The sequence below is a fragment of the Plecotus auritus genome, assembly GCF_963455305.1.
Source record: "Plecotus auritus genome assembly, chromosome: 3".
Lineage (NCBI taxonomy): Eukaryota > Metazoa > Chordata > Mammalia > Chiroptera > Vespertilionidae > Plecotus > Plecotus auritus.
The window spans coordinates 28,809,667-28,822,035 of NC_137772.1; the positions used below are offsets into that span (position 1 = coordinate 28,809,667).

Consider the following 12,369-nt stretch of genomic DNA (forward strand, 5'->3'; position numbering starts at 1 on the left):
CTTCCCTTACTTGTGAATGTGGTTTAGAGTCCATGCATTATTATAATCAACTCCCTTATCTACTTTTACTGTATTCCTTAGCGAAACCCCCTTCCTTGATTAACTCAGTTTATCTTCTCAGTCTGCATCAGAACAGCCAAGACATTGCTGGGGTTGAGGGGGTGAAATCAGGCTGTGGAACGAGTTTTACCTTAAATTTGTAGTGGACACAACACAGCTTAAAGACCTACGTGATTTCCTTACTGTTTTTCCCCCCTCACAAGCTTACTTGCATTTATATCTACATTTATACTTACATCATCTACCTTCATCATCTCAGTATGTGACTCTACCATCCATCCTACTGCTCGAACCCAAAACCTACAAATCACCCTGTAGTCCTTTCCTTCTTTTGAGATCATCAGAAAGACCTATTAAGCCTCCAAATTACAGCTTTTTCCATCTCTACTGCCACCACCCTGTACCAAGCCATCATTATTAACGCTTGCTTAGATTACTAGAGTGGTCAACTGGTGACCCTGATTTCACTCTTGCCCCATACAATCTGTTCTCTACTCTAAAGCCAGGATGATTTTTTAAAATATAAATTGGATTATGTCATTCTCTCCTCAAAGTCTTCCATGGTTTCCTATTGCATTGAGAATCAAATCCTTACTTCTTACTGTGAGACACCAGGTACTGCATGACCCCTCTAACTTCCTCTTACACTGTTCTCCCCTAACCCATAACACTGCAGCTGCATTCATCCTGCTTCTGTGCTTTTAGGATCTTCATTTTTCACTGTAGGGTTATCAGAGACCTACCCACTTGTCTGCATATAAGTCATTTCCTTTGGGATCACTCTTATTTCCCCGTAAAGGAATCTTCCATTCTCCTTCCTGGTACAGGTGTCATGCTATCAGCATTTTGGAGTCAAATAGGTGAAGGTTACTAGGAGGAATCTTACCACTGGGGACATGAACCTATATTTAATCTCCACTCTTACTAGTGCCCCCTGGGTCAGAACTTCACTGGCTCTACTTCAGAGTACACACATGCAGTTTTTCTGGGGGTGGTAGTGGGATCAGTAGTACTCAATTTCTTTGCTAAGTGTACATACCATATACCAGATTGGGGCCTAACTTGCTGTGACTCAAGATAGTTATAACTTAGGTGTATGGGTAAAAATAGAACTTGGGAGTGAGATGGACATGACAGCTCTGTCCTTAGCAGGAGATTCTGTTGCCGACAGTCTAGTCTTTATCAGATACTTTATTTGGTCCTATACATGTAAATGCAACTCTAATTCTTTTATCTCTATTTAGATTTTAGGGCAGCAAATTAATGACTTTACCCTTCCTGATGTGAACCTTATTGGGGAGCATTCTGATGCTGCAGAACTCGGAAGGATGCTTCAACTCATTTTAGGCTGTGCTGTGAATTGTGAACAGAAGCAAGGTAATTTATTTGAAGTTAGTGTATGCATTTAAAATAATATTATAATACATAAAATATATATAATGATATATAATATATAAATATATAAACATATATTTAATAGTATATTTTAAAGTGATACATATTGTATATTTTATTTATAAATAACTAGTACAAACTATAACATCTTTTAAAGACTATCCTCAAAGAATGCCGTTTTCTCTAATTTTGCTGTTAGAATACATTTGATTGTGATGATATTCTTCCCCTTTTTACAAGATTTTGAGTAGATTATTTTTAACTATACCAAATGTGATGAAATTTACTCTTAATTAGATAAGGTCCAGCTAAATCAATTAACTAATCTATATATATAATGCCATCACGACTGGAAAGACCAGAGACCAGAACACCACAGCCCCTTGCCCAGGCCGGCCTTGCCCCCCAGCAGGGGCCCCTCACCCAGGCTGGCCTCACCCCCCAGCAGGTTCTCCCACCCTGATGGGGGCATGGTTGGCCTGCAAACCACCCAAGGTCCCTCTCCCAGGCCGGCCTCGCCCCCCAGTGGGGACTCCCACCCCGAGGGGGGCGGGGCTGGCCTGCAAACTGCTGGTGCCCCTCACCCAGGCTGGCCTTTCCCCCCAGTGGGGGCCCCCACCCCTATTGGGGGCGTAGCCCACCTGCAAACTTCTCGCAGCCCCTCGCCAAGGCCAGCCCCACCCCCAATGGGGACCCCCACCCCATGGGGGTGAAACCAGGCTGGCCTACAAACCACTGGTGCCCCTCGCCCAGCCCGGCCTCGCCCCCCCAGCGGGGACCTCCCACCTGGATCGGGCCCCCATCAGGGAGGCCAGCTGGTCCCCACCCATACACCAGACCTCTATTCCTATATAATAAAAGGGTAATATGCAAATTGACCCTAAAGGCAGAACAACCGGAATGACCGCTGGACCAGTCACTATTGAGGTACACTGCCCACCTCTTGGTCTCTTTCCTGGCTTGCAGGCTCTGATCGCCTGATGGGGAACGGGGTTATGTGGCTGGGGATGCCAGCGGTGCTTGGCCAAGGCCCCCTGCCCAGCCGGTCGCGCCACACAGAGGGCAACCCGAGGCAGGGGCGGGGCCTGCGAGAGGGCAGGAACAGCCTACCTTTTAGTCCCTTCCCCCCGCCCCCCAGCCGTCAGGCACCAATCACCTGACGGCAAAAGGGGAACCGGAGGTGGGTGACAGCAGGGGGCGGGGCTGGCTTTGGGCAGCCGGGAAGATGGCCCTGATTGCAGGCCAGGCCTAGGGACTGTACCTGCACCCGCACACGAATTTCGTGCTCTGGGCCCCTAGTGTAGATAATAATGATATACTGGATCAGTTCAGCTCTTGGGACTTAAAATTAGATATTTTAGTTTGCAAGTATGTAGGATTTATTTTGCAAATATTTACTGAATTCATGCATTGTGCTGGGGTAGGAACACAGTATCAGACCAAGCAGGCATGATACCTTCCTCCGGGAACTTGTACTTGAGTGGAGGTGGAGGGCAATAAATAATGCCGCACAGAATGAGGTAATCTGAGTAGTGGTGAGTGCTGTAATGGGGGGCAGGGAAGTTATTTAAGCGAAGATATGGAGAATATGGGTTAAGAGTAATCTGAATAGTAGAATTTGAATGTCAGAAAGACCTGTGTTACCTTTGAGGGATTAAAAAGACAATGGAGAATAGTGAGGAGGATAAAGGAAGATGAAATGAAGCAGGATAAAAGTATTTAGGGATTATTCTAAATGATGACAGTATTTTACTGCTATTTATATGACCCTTGAAGAAAATGGATTTTTTTTAAGCCCAAAGGTATTTCTTCTTGGTCGTACCCCACCTCTGGTGATACAAAACAAATTTTTACTAACTTGCTGCCTGTACTAATTTTTGGTGTTCTAGTTCTAAGTTTAATAACTGTCAACATTGTTTTATTGGTTTCTGATTCAGGAATTTTTTCTAACAATGTATTTATTTCACTCTAGCCCCATTCTTAGTAGATTTTAGCAGCCATGTTCTTAGTTGTTTATTTAGTTTAACTCAAGAATTAAAATAGAGAATTTTCTACATTTTGTTTTTTGTATATTACTGAAATATCTAACAAATTTTTGTCAAAGATTATAAGATTAGTATAAATAATAAGATTAAAGACATATTAAATAAGCGGATGCTTTGATTTTAAAAGGTGGATGAAAAGTTATTTAATGTAGTTCATTGAATTCAGATAATAGCTTCTATATTTATACTGTAAGGAGATTAATCAGCTCTTGGGATTATCTTTAGTACATAAGTAAGGGTCCTTTGAAGTGTGTAGCTATTAACCACTTGGCTAATCGTATTTATTAGAGGGAAAGATTAAGAAAAGACGAGGATGTTACTATATGCATAGTCCTGTGGAAAAGAAGACAATTACATTTATCGAGCTTCTCACACAGATCAAGTGTTCTGTTTAAAACCTAGTTTCAGTTTTTCCCTGAAATTATATATAAATGATGAAAACTTTGAAGAGAATTTTAACATCTCACTTATCCAGAGGTCATTCTCTGCTCTCTGGAACACAGCTGAGAGCTAAGAATTGAATTAAATGGATTTTTGAATTATTACATATTACCTGGTAATATGTAACTGCACATTTATGACATTAACATAAGGCTTACTGAAGTGACTCTGCCATTTACCACATGATCAACATCAGACAAGACATTCAGCCAAATGTTCCCCAATCTACAGAGTGAGCATACATAACCTGATAGCCATGAGGAGTGTGTGATGTTGTGTATGTGTATTTGCTTTATAATCCATAAAGCACTACACAAAAAATTGGCTTTGGCTCAGCCGGTGTGGCTCAATGGTTGAGCATTGATCAATGAACCAGGAGGTCATGGTTCAATCCCCGGTCAGGGCACATGCCTAGATTTTGGGCTCGATCCCCAGTGTGGGGTGATGACAGTGATTCTCTGTCATCATTGATGTTTCTATCTCGCTCTCCTTCTCCCTTCCTCTCTGAAATAAATAAAAATATTTTTTTAAAAAGCAAAAACAAATATCAGGACTTTAAGATGATTTCTTCAGTTAGAAGTAAGGAACAATTGGTCAGAACATTGAACTATCTGACTTCTCAAATTGGAACAAATAAGTGGTGATAAATTTGAAGAAGCAAAGATTAGTAGTAGGAAAAACACTAATAATAATATTTACTGAGTGTCTCCTTTCTGCTTGGTACTCTACTAGACACTAACAGAACAAAAAATTACTTTTTACAGATTAGGAAACTCAGACACATAAGTATTACATGACTTACCCAAGATTTTGGGCTTGTGAGAGGCTAGGCAAGGACAAAAACCCCTATCTCTTCCACATTCAAACTTAATACTCTTCTATTAAACTGTGCTGTAAATTTTGGAACAAAAAGATAAGTTTTCAGGATCAACTCCCTGATATAGCACACCTCATTCTTCAGCATAGTCTCATAGCTCTGTGCCCAGTAATCATCCATACTTGTATTTGGACCTCTAAGACTTTTACATTATATTTTTACTTTTCAAAAATTGTACATTAATGTAGTTCTCATCATCATTTTATCATTTAGCATTTTACGGTGTTCGCGGGGAAGGGCCTTGACGTGGCAACACCGCTTCTTAACTAACGCTTCCCCTCTCACACCTTACTAATAACTTCCTAACCTCCCTATTCTGTTGTCTTCACTCCCAGTAGGCTGTCATTACGTTTTCCTTCCCCATTATCAGTGCCACTGCTTCTTCTCTTCCATGTTCACAGTCTTTTATTTTGAGGGTTGTTTTAGTCATTCTAGTTATGCCATTTTCTACAGTAGCCTTGGAATTCTGTGTTTGGTACCTTGGAACAGAATATCTAAAAACACTTCCTTTCATTTAAACACTCATTGGGTGCTCCTCATTAACAAAACAAAAAATTAAACTTGGACGAAAGGCTTGGTTTTGTTTGTTTTTTACTGAATAGTGCTTTAAGTTACGATATGTTCCTATTGTTGGCCTAAGAACAATGCCTGTGATTTAAGTGTGTTGTGTATATTTGTGTTTAACCACACATTTGATTGGGTATAAAGTGTAGTTAGGGCAATACTTCCTTAAAAACATGTTTTTGATTAAAATCTTTGGCATTCAGAAACAGAATGTCAGAATGTCGTACTTTAATAGTACAATAGTACTATCAAAATACTTTTTTCTTTTTAACAAGTTACCTGTCAAGCAAAGGATTACAGTTTGGTATTCCAAAGACATGTGTCTCTTGGCAAAGGGAAAGAACAATTTAACAATTTCATAGTAAGACTCCTTCATTTAACACTTAGAATGCTGAGACAAGTTTTTGTGTTTGTTTTTATATGTGTGGCAGGATGATGCTAAAATTTCCTAATTATTTTGCCCTTCTAAATGTTTCTTATCCTATATAATAAAAGGCTAATATGCAAATCGACCAAACGATCGGTCGCTATGACGCGCACTGACCACCAGAGGCCAGAAGCTGCCCCCTGGTGGTCAGTGTGCTCCCACAGTGGGAGCGCCACTCAGCCAGAAGCCCTGAGCCAGGCTCACGGCTGGCGAGTGCAGCAGTGGTGTTGGGAGCCTCTCCCGCCTCCGCAGCAGCACTAAGGATGTCCGACTGCCGGCTTAGACCTGCTCCCCACAGGGAACAGACCTAAGCCGTCAGTCAGACATCCCCTGAGGGCTCCTGGACTGTGAGAGGGTGCAGGCCAGGCTGAGGGAGACCTCCCCCCCCCCCACAAATGTGCACTGGGCCTCTAGTTAAAACATATTTACCATTTTTATTGGAATCTAGCTGGCCTATTAAATTTTCTTATGTTTAATGTCACTTTTGTCACCCATTGTTGGATTTGAAAATAATAAAAACTACTTCCAGGGCTTTTTAAGAAGGCAAGCCATTGTTTTCCTCTAATTTTGTCACTACTGAGCTAAGAGATCCTTCTCTTTTTCAGCAATGGTAAGGGGAAGATTGATGAAGTTGATCCTTGAGCTTGTTAGAGATGTGAATCATTATTTTAAAAGCTCAGGGTTATTAAATATTTGTTTACCTGTAGTATCAGTTTCTATGTTAAATTCATCTTAATTCTTTCTCCTAAGCAGCTTTCAGGTCATTAAGATTTTTCTTTTCCTGTAGTAGAAAATATTCATGTTGGAATTATACACAATTCAGTGCTTCTATGTCACATAAGAATAGAGCACAGACTTGAAAGTTTTTTTTTAACATATAACAAAGAATAATGTGAAAGTAAGATAATTTTTAGATTTTAAGAACAGTAATATGTAGTTTTTTCCACCCCATCTTTAGGGTTTACCATTTCATTGCTTTACATTCCTAGCACCCTGCATTCCCGTGACCATTAGCTGTAGCCTCAACTTTATAAGGAATGGTTGGGGATGGGTTTGGGTGACATATTAAGGAAAGATAAATACTGTGATTTGCAGCCTTTACATATGGCACATATGTGCAGTCATATGAGGAATGCCTCGGAAGAATCGAAACATTGGCAAGTCCTTATAAAAATTTGTGGTTAGCCTTTGCTCCCTTGACTCTCTTTAACTTGAACAGTGACATTCCAGATTGTTCTTATTTTCAGAGTACATCCAGGCCATTATGATGATGGAAGAATCTGTTCAACATGTTGTCATGACAGCCATTCAAGAGGTACGTTGGAGCTTTGTGCTTACAGCTTGTGAGAAAATAAAGGAGCAAACATGAGTTTAAGTAATACAAGTAGAAATTTAAAAAGAGAGATTCTCATTAAAAAAATTTTTTTTCTTTACACTTTAGATAGAACTTATCTCACTTTTATTAAAGGAAGTCATACTCACTTAAATTTCTCATTTTTATTTAAATCTCACAGTATAACTTGCTCATGTTCACACAGGAAGTAGAGGCATAGTTAGAACTCAGATCTAAGCAGTCGGAATCCAGAGCTCATACCCGTGACCACTCTGCTGTAATGCCTCAAGATTGTTTATTTCAGCATTATTTCTTAGTACTAAAAATTAAAAGCAGAAAAAACTAACTGCCCAGCATTATTAGAGGAATGGATAAATAAATTATGGTACAATGATATATTGGCATATTCTGTAGACATTAAATTTTTGAAAAATACATAGTGACATAGGGGGAAGGCTTATAATATTTAGGGAAACAGAGCACAATGAACAGCATAACACCATTTCTGTTAAAAATTAAAATGAAGATGAATGAAAACAAATTTGCAGAAATGTTAATCATTGCCAAGTGGTGGAATGTTCTATACTCTTTCTTACATTTTCCAATTTTTCTATAATAGGCATTATATCTATAATCAGTAATATTTTAAAAATTAAAATCTGTAACAAATTTTTTTTTTAATTTTATGACTCTATCCCAAGGAATTATTTAAAAATTCAGACCAAGATTGGGCATAACAGTCCCTGAATTTCCCCCACATTTCCGTTATTTTATATTAGCGGAAATGTAGGGGGGGAAAAAGGTCTATCCATTGGTGAGCAAGTAATTAAAATATCATACTTCCATTCCATGGAATATTTTAAAAAAACAACAACACACAAAATAGGAGGTATCTTATGACAAAAGGAAAACATTTAAAATGTCAAGCGAACAAAGCAACATAAAATTTGTATGTATAATTAGATTTTAGGAATAGATTATATGTTTACTATGTGCATATTCGTCTTATTCATTTAGCACATACTTGTTGAGTACCTAATATGTACGAGGAGGTGTGGTAGGCAGTATGGATACAACTATGAAAAAGTTAGACATGGTCTCTTGACTCACAAAGTGAGTCTCATGGGAGAAATGGCTAAACAAGCAATTCAGATACATTTAAGGCATTCAAAACAAGTGCCATGATGGGGAAAAACATAGGAGCACCTCAAGGGAGTATCTAACTCCAGTTGGGGACATTAGGAAAGGCTTTTCCAAGAAAGTGGCATCTAGACCAAGCACAGAAGAATGAAATAAGGTAAGGAAAGGACAAAAATTGTGCTTAAGTCCAGGAGACAAGAGAAAGCAAGTCCTGAATGGCATGCTGGAGGTATTAAAAGAATGCCTGTAGCAAACTATGTAAGGTAAAAATAAGAGGTGAAACGAGACAAGATCATTAGGATATTGAGCAGTTTTGTTAAAAGAGTCAGAATTTTGGAAAACAATAGATTTTAAGGAGAAAAGACATTGAAGTCTGTATCTGAGAAACTCCGTGCAATGAGAAGAATGAATTGGAGAAAAACAAGTTAGAAAAAGGTAGAGCAGTCAAGAGACCTTAGCTAAATAATTATATAGTGAAGAATGATGGGAGGTAAACTAGGTTATAGCAGTTAGGGTAGAGGGAAGTGGACAGAGTTGAAAATTATCAGAGCTTGCATCAATTGTCTTGGTGACTGATTGGATTTAGGAGGAAGACAGTAGGTAGCTGGATAAAATTATAGGATTGAAGAAGAGCTTTTATAAGATGGCAGACTTTTTATTTAAGGCACATTCTACTTATGTGTTTAATTTTTATTGTGGTAAAATATATATAACATAAAATTTGCCATTACTGACATTAATACATTTCATAATGTTACGGAAACATTACCACTATTTAGTTCCAGAACTTTTTCATCACCACAGAAGGAAGCCTTGTACCCATTAAATAGGCAGTGCTCATTTCCTCTTCCCTGCAGCCCCTGCAACCAGTAGTCTGTTTTCTGTCACTGCACTTCCCTTTTCTGGGTATTTCATTTAAATGGAGTCGTTGGATGTGTGCCCTTTTGTGCCCAGCTTGTTTCATTTAACATAATATTTTCAAGGTTGTGTGGTAGCATGTATCAATATTTTTATGGCTGAATAATATTCCATTGTCTGGGTATACTACATTTTGTTTATCCATTCATTCATTTGATGGACATTTGGGTTTTTCCCACCTTTTGGATATTGTGATGTTGTCCACATTTACTTGTCTGTTTTTTAAAATGCTTTTTGCTTTTAGAGAGAGAAAGGCAGAGGGAGAGAGAAATATCAATCACCTGCCTCCTGCACACCCCCTACTGGGGATCGGGCCCGCAACCCGGGCATGTGCCCTGACCTGGAATCCAACCAGTGACCTCGTGGTGTGTGGGATGATGTTCAATTCACCAAGCCACACCTGCTGGGCTGCCCACATTTATTCTTTAAAAATATTTAGCGCTGCCTTTTTTTTTTAAATATATTTTATTGATATTTCACAGAGAGGAAGGGAGAGGGATAGAGAGTTAGAAACATCGATGAGAGAGAAACATCGATCAGCTGCCTCCTGCACACCCCCCACTGGGGATGTGCCCGCAACCAAGGTACATGCCCTTGACCGGAATCGAACCCGGGACCCTCCAGTCCGCAGGCCGACGCTCCATCCACTGAGCCAAACCGGTTTCGGCAGCCTTTTTTTTTTTTAATAGTATGTCACTTTCCTGTATTTCTTCACATTTATTATATGTCTTTTTTTATTATTATTGATTTCGGGGAGGAAGGCAGAGAGAGAGAGAGAGAAAGAGAAATATCAATGATGAGAGAGAATCATTGATTGGCTGCCTCCTGCACGCCCCCCTACCGGAGACCAAGCCCACAACCTGGGCATGTGCCCTTGACCAGAATTGAACTCGGAACCTATCCGTCCACAGGCCTACGCTCTATCCACTGAGCCAAAATCAGCCAGGGCTAGCGTTGCCATTTTTTACTGAAAATCCTATGTTTTTAAATACTTAGTCACATTTTTAACTTAAAAACTTGTCTTTTTAGTGATAAGAATAAAACTTGGTTCTTGTGACTGGGCCTACAGAGAAAATGAGTATCAGAATTTAGACCTGTAATTTTAAATGAAGGCATTATCTTGGAATGAAAACAAAGTTCCAGACTGAAAAGTTGTAATGTATAAGAAAATACTCCTTTTACATTTGCGTTTTCATTTTAATTTTTATAATTCTATAGTGGCTGGGTGTTCATGTTTGTTGTGTAAGTATATTATATAGAATGTCTTTTTTGCCTCATAGTTATAATCATTTAAATCTTAATTTCAGCTGATGAGTAAAGAATCTCCCGTCTCTGCTGGAAATGATGCCTATGTTGACCTTGATCGCCAGGTATCTAATTTTGCATTGTTTTTATGCATGCAAAGATTGAAAAGGATAAAGTTTAAATATTAATGAAAAGGATGATTCCGTTGAAATTGCTTTTGCAATATATCAGTATAATTCTTTGCATTTTGCCAAAAATTTAAGAACTTAAGCCACTTATGGATACTACACATTTATAATTAAATTTGTAACTTGTAAATAAAGTATTATTGTATAACCCACTTTAAATTAAGTTCCTTAATTTTTTGTAATTTGTGTTTTCTAGTCCTGATTTTTCTTTTTCTATTAGTGATATGTTTCTGTATACTACATTTAACACAATAGATACTTCTCTGGAAAATTGTATGCATTTTCCATTGGTATATATAATCTTATGATTTATCCTATATAATAAAAGCGTAATATGGTAAGTGTCCAACCAATCAGTCGACTGTTCTGTCGACCGCTCGACCAGTCGCTATGATGTGCACTGACCACCAGGGGGGCAGACACTCTGACCTGTAGGTTAGCTTGCTGCTGGGGTCCGGTTGATCGGGACTCGGCGAGATGGTCCCGATTGCCAGCTAGGCTGGGGGACCCCACCCGTGCATGAATTTGTACACTGGGCCTCTAGTTTATGATAAAAAGATAGTTTACATTTTATTTCACATTATTCTTCAATTGAAGATGACTCCTCTAACCTTCATACTTAAATGCACTAAGAAACAATACACTAAGAAACTTAGTCCTACATTTTTAAAGGAACTACAGTGTGTTTTTATGGTTTTAATGGAAGAGTTAATTTGTAATTTTAGTTATTGCATTTTAATAAAATGCAATTAGTTACATTGTCACTTTCTGTGTTCCAGCTATTCTGGGACATCTGTCCCAAACCTTGTGGAGAAACCTTTGTGGTCTTTGTCTTCGTTCATTTCTTCTCCATAGTTTCTAAGTGTTTGGCAGGAAAACTTTAGGGCATGCTATACATTTTTTTTTATTATTGATTTTTTACAGAGAGGAAGGGAGAGGGATAGAGTTAGAAACATTGATCAGCTGCCGCCTGCACACCCCCTACTGGGAATGTGCCCGCAACCAAGGTACATGCCCTTGACCGGAATCAAACCTGGGACCCTTCAGTCCGCAGGCCGACGCTCTATCCACTGAGCCAAACCAGTTAGGGTGGGGCATACTATAATTTTAACCCAAGTTGTAATTCGTCCTTCCCTTACTTTGTGGTGTGTTTGGTTTTAAAGTTGTTACTCTGAATGAATTTTTTTTTTTTATATTACACAGAGGTTTGGTCACATGAAATGAGAAGCCAATATAATTTTACTTTGATCCATTTTTTCTTTTTAAAAATTAAGTGATTAATTATTTAGTTATAATTGATTAATTGTTCATACTTTGCTAACTTAGAGTTTATATAATAACTAGAGGCTCGGTGCATGAAATTCGTACACGGGGTGGGGGGGCTGTCCCTCAGCCCAGCCTGCACCCTCTCCAATCTGGGATCCCTCTCACAATCCAGGACTGCTGGCTCCCAACTGCTCGCCTGCCTGCCTGCCTGATTGCCCCTAACCTATTCTGCCTGCCAGCCTGATTGATGCCTAACTGCCCCCCTGCCGGCCTGATTGCCCCTATCTGCCCTGCCCTGCTGGCCTGGTCGCCCCCAACTGCCCTCCCCTGCTGGCCTGATCGCCCATAACTACCCTCCCCTGCCGGCCATCTTGTGGCGGCCATCTTGTGTCCACATGGGGGCATCCATCTTTGACCACATGGGGGTGGCCATCTTGTGTGTTGGAGTGATGGTCAATCTGCATATTACC

At 39.5% G+C, this 12,369-nt stretch overlaps 1 protein-coding gene across 1 annotated transcript in view; it reads left to right on the forward strand.

Annotated features, from left to right (window-relative positions):
- The window catches only part of HOOK3 (hook microtubule tethering protein 3), a 95,688-nt gene that overhangs the window by 13,371 nt on the left and 69,948 nt on the right, over positions 1-12,369 (forward strand). Inside the window, exons 5-7 of the mRNA XM_080659325.1 lie at positions 1,305-1,437; positions 7,057-7,124; positions 10,508-10,570. Coding sequence (XP_080515451.1) covers positions 1,305-1,437; positions 7,057-7,124; positions 10,508-10,570 — 264 coding nt within the window. The remainder of the gene's footprint in view (positions 1-1,304; positions 1,438-7,056; positions 7,125-10,507; positions 10,571-12,369) is intronic.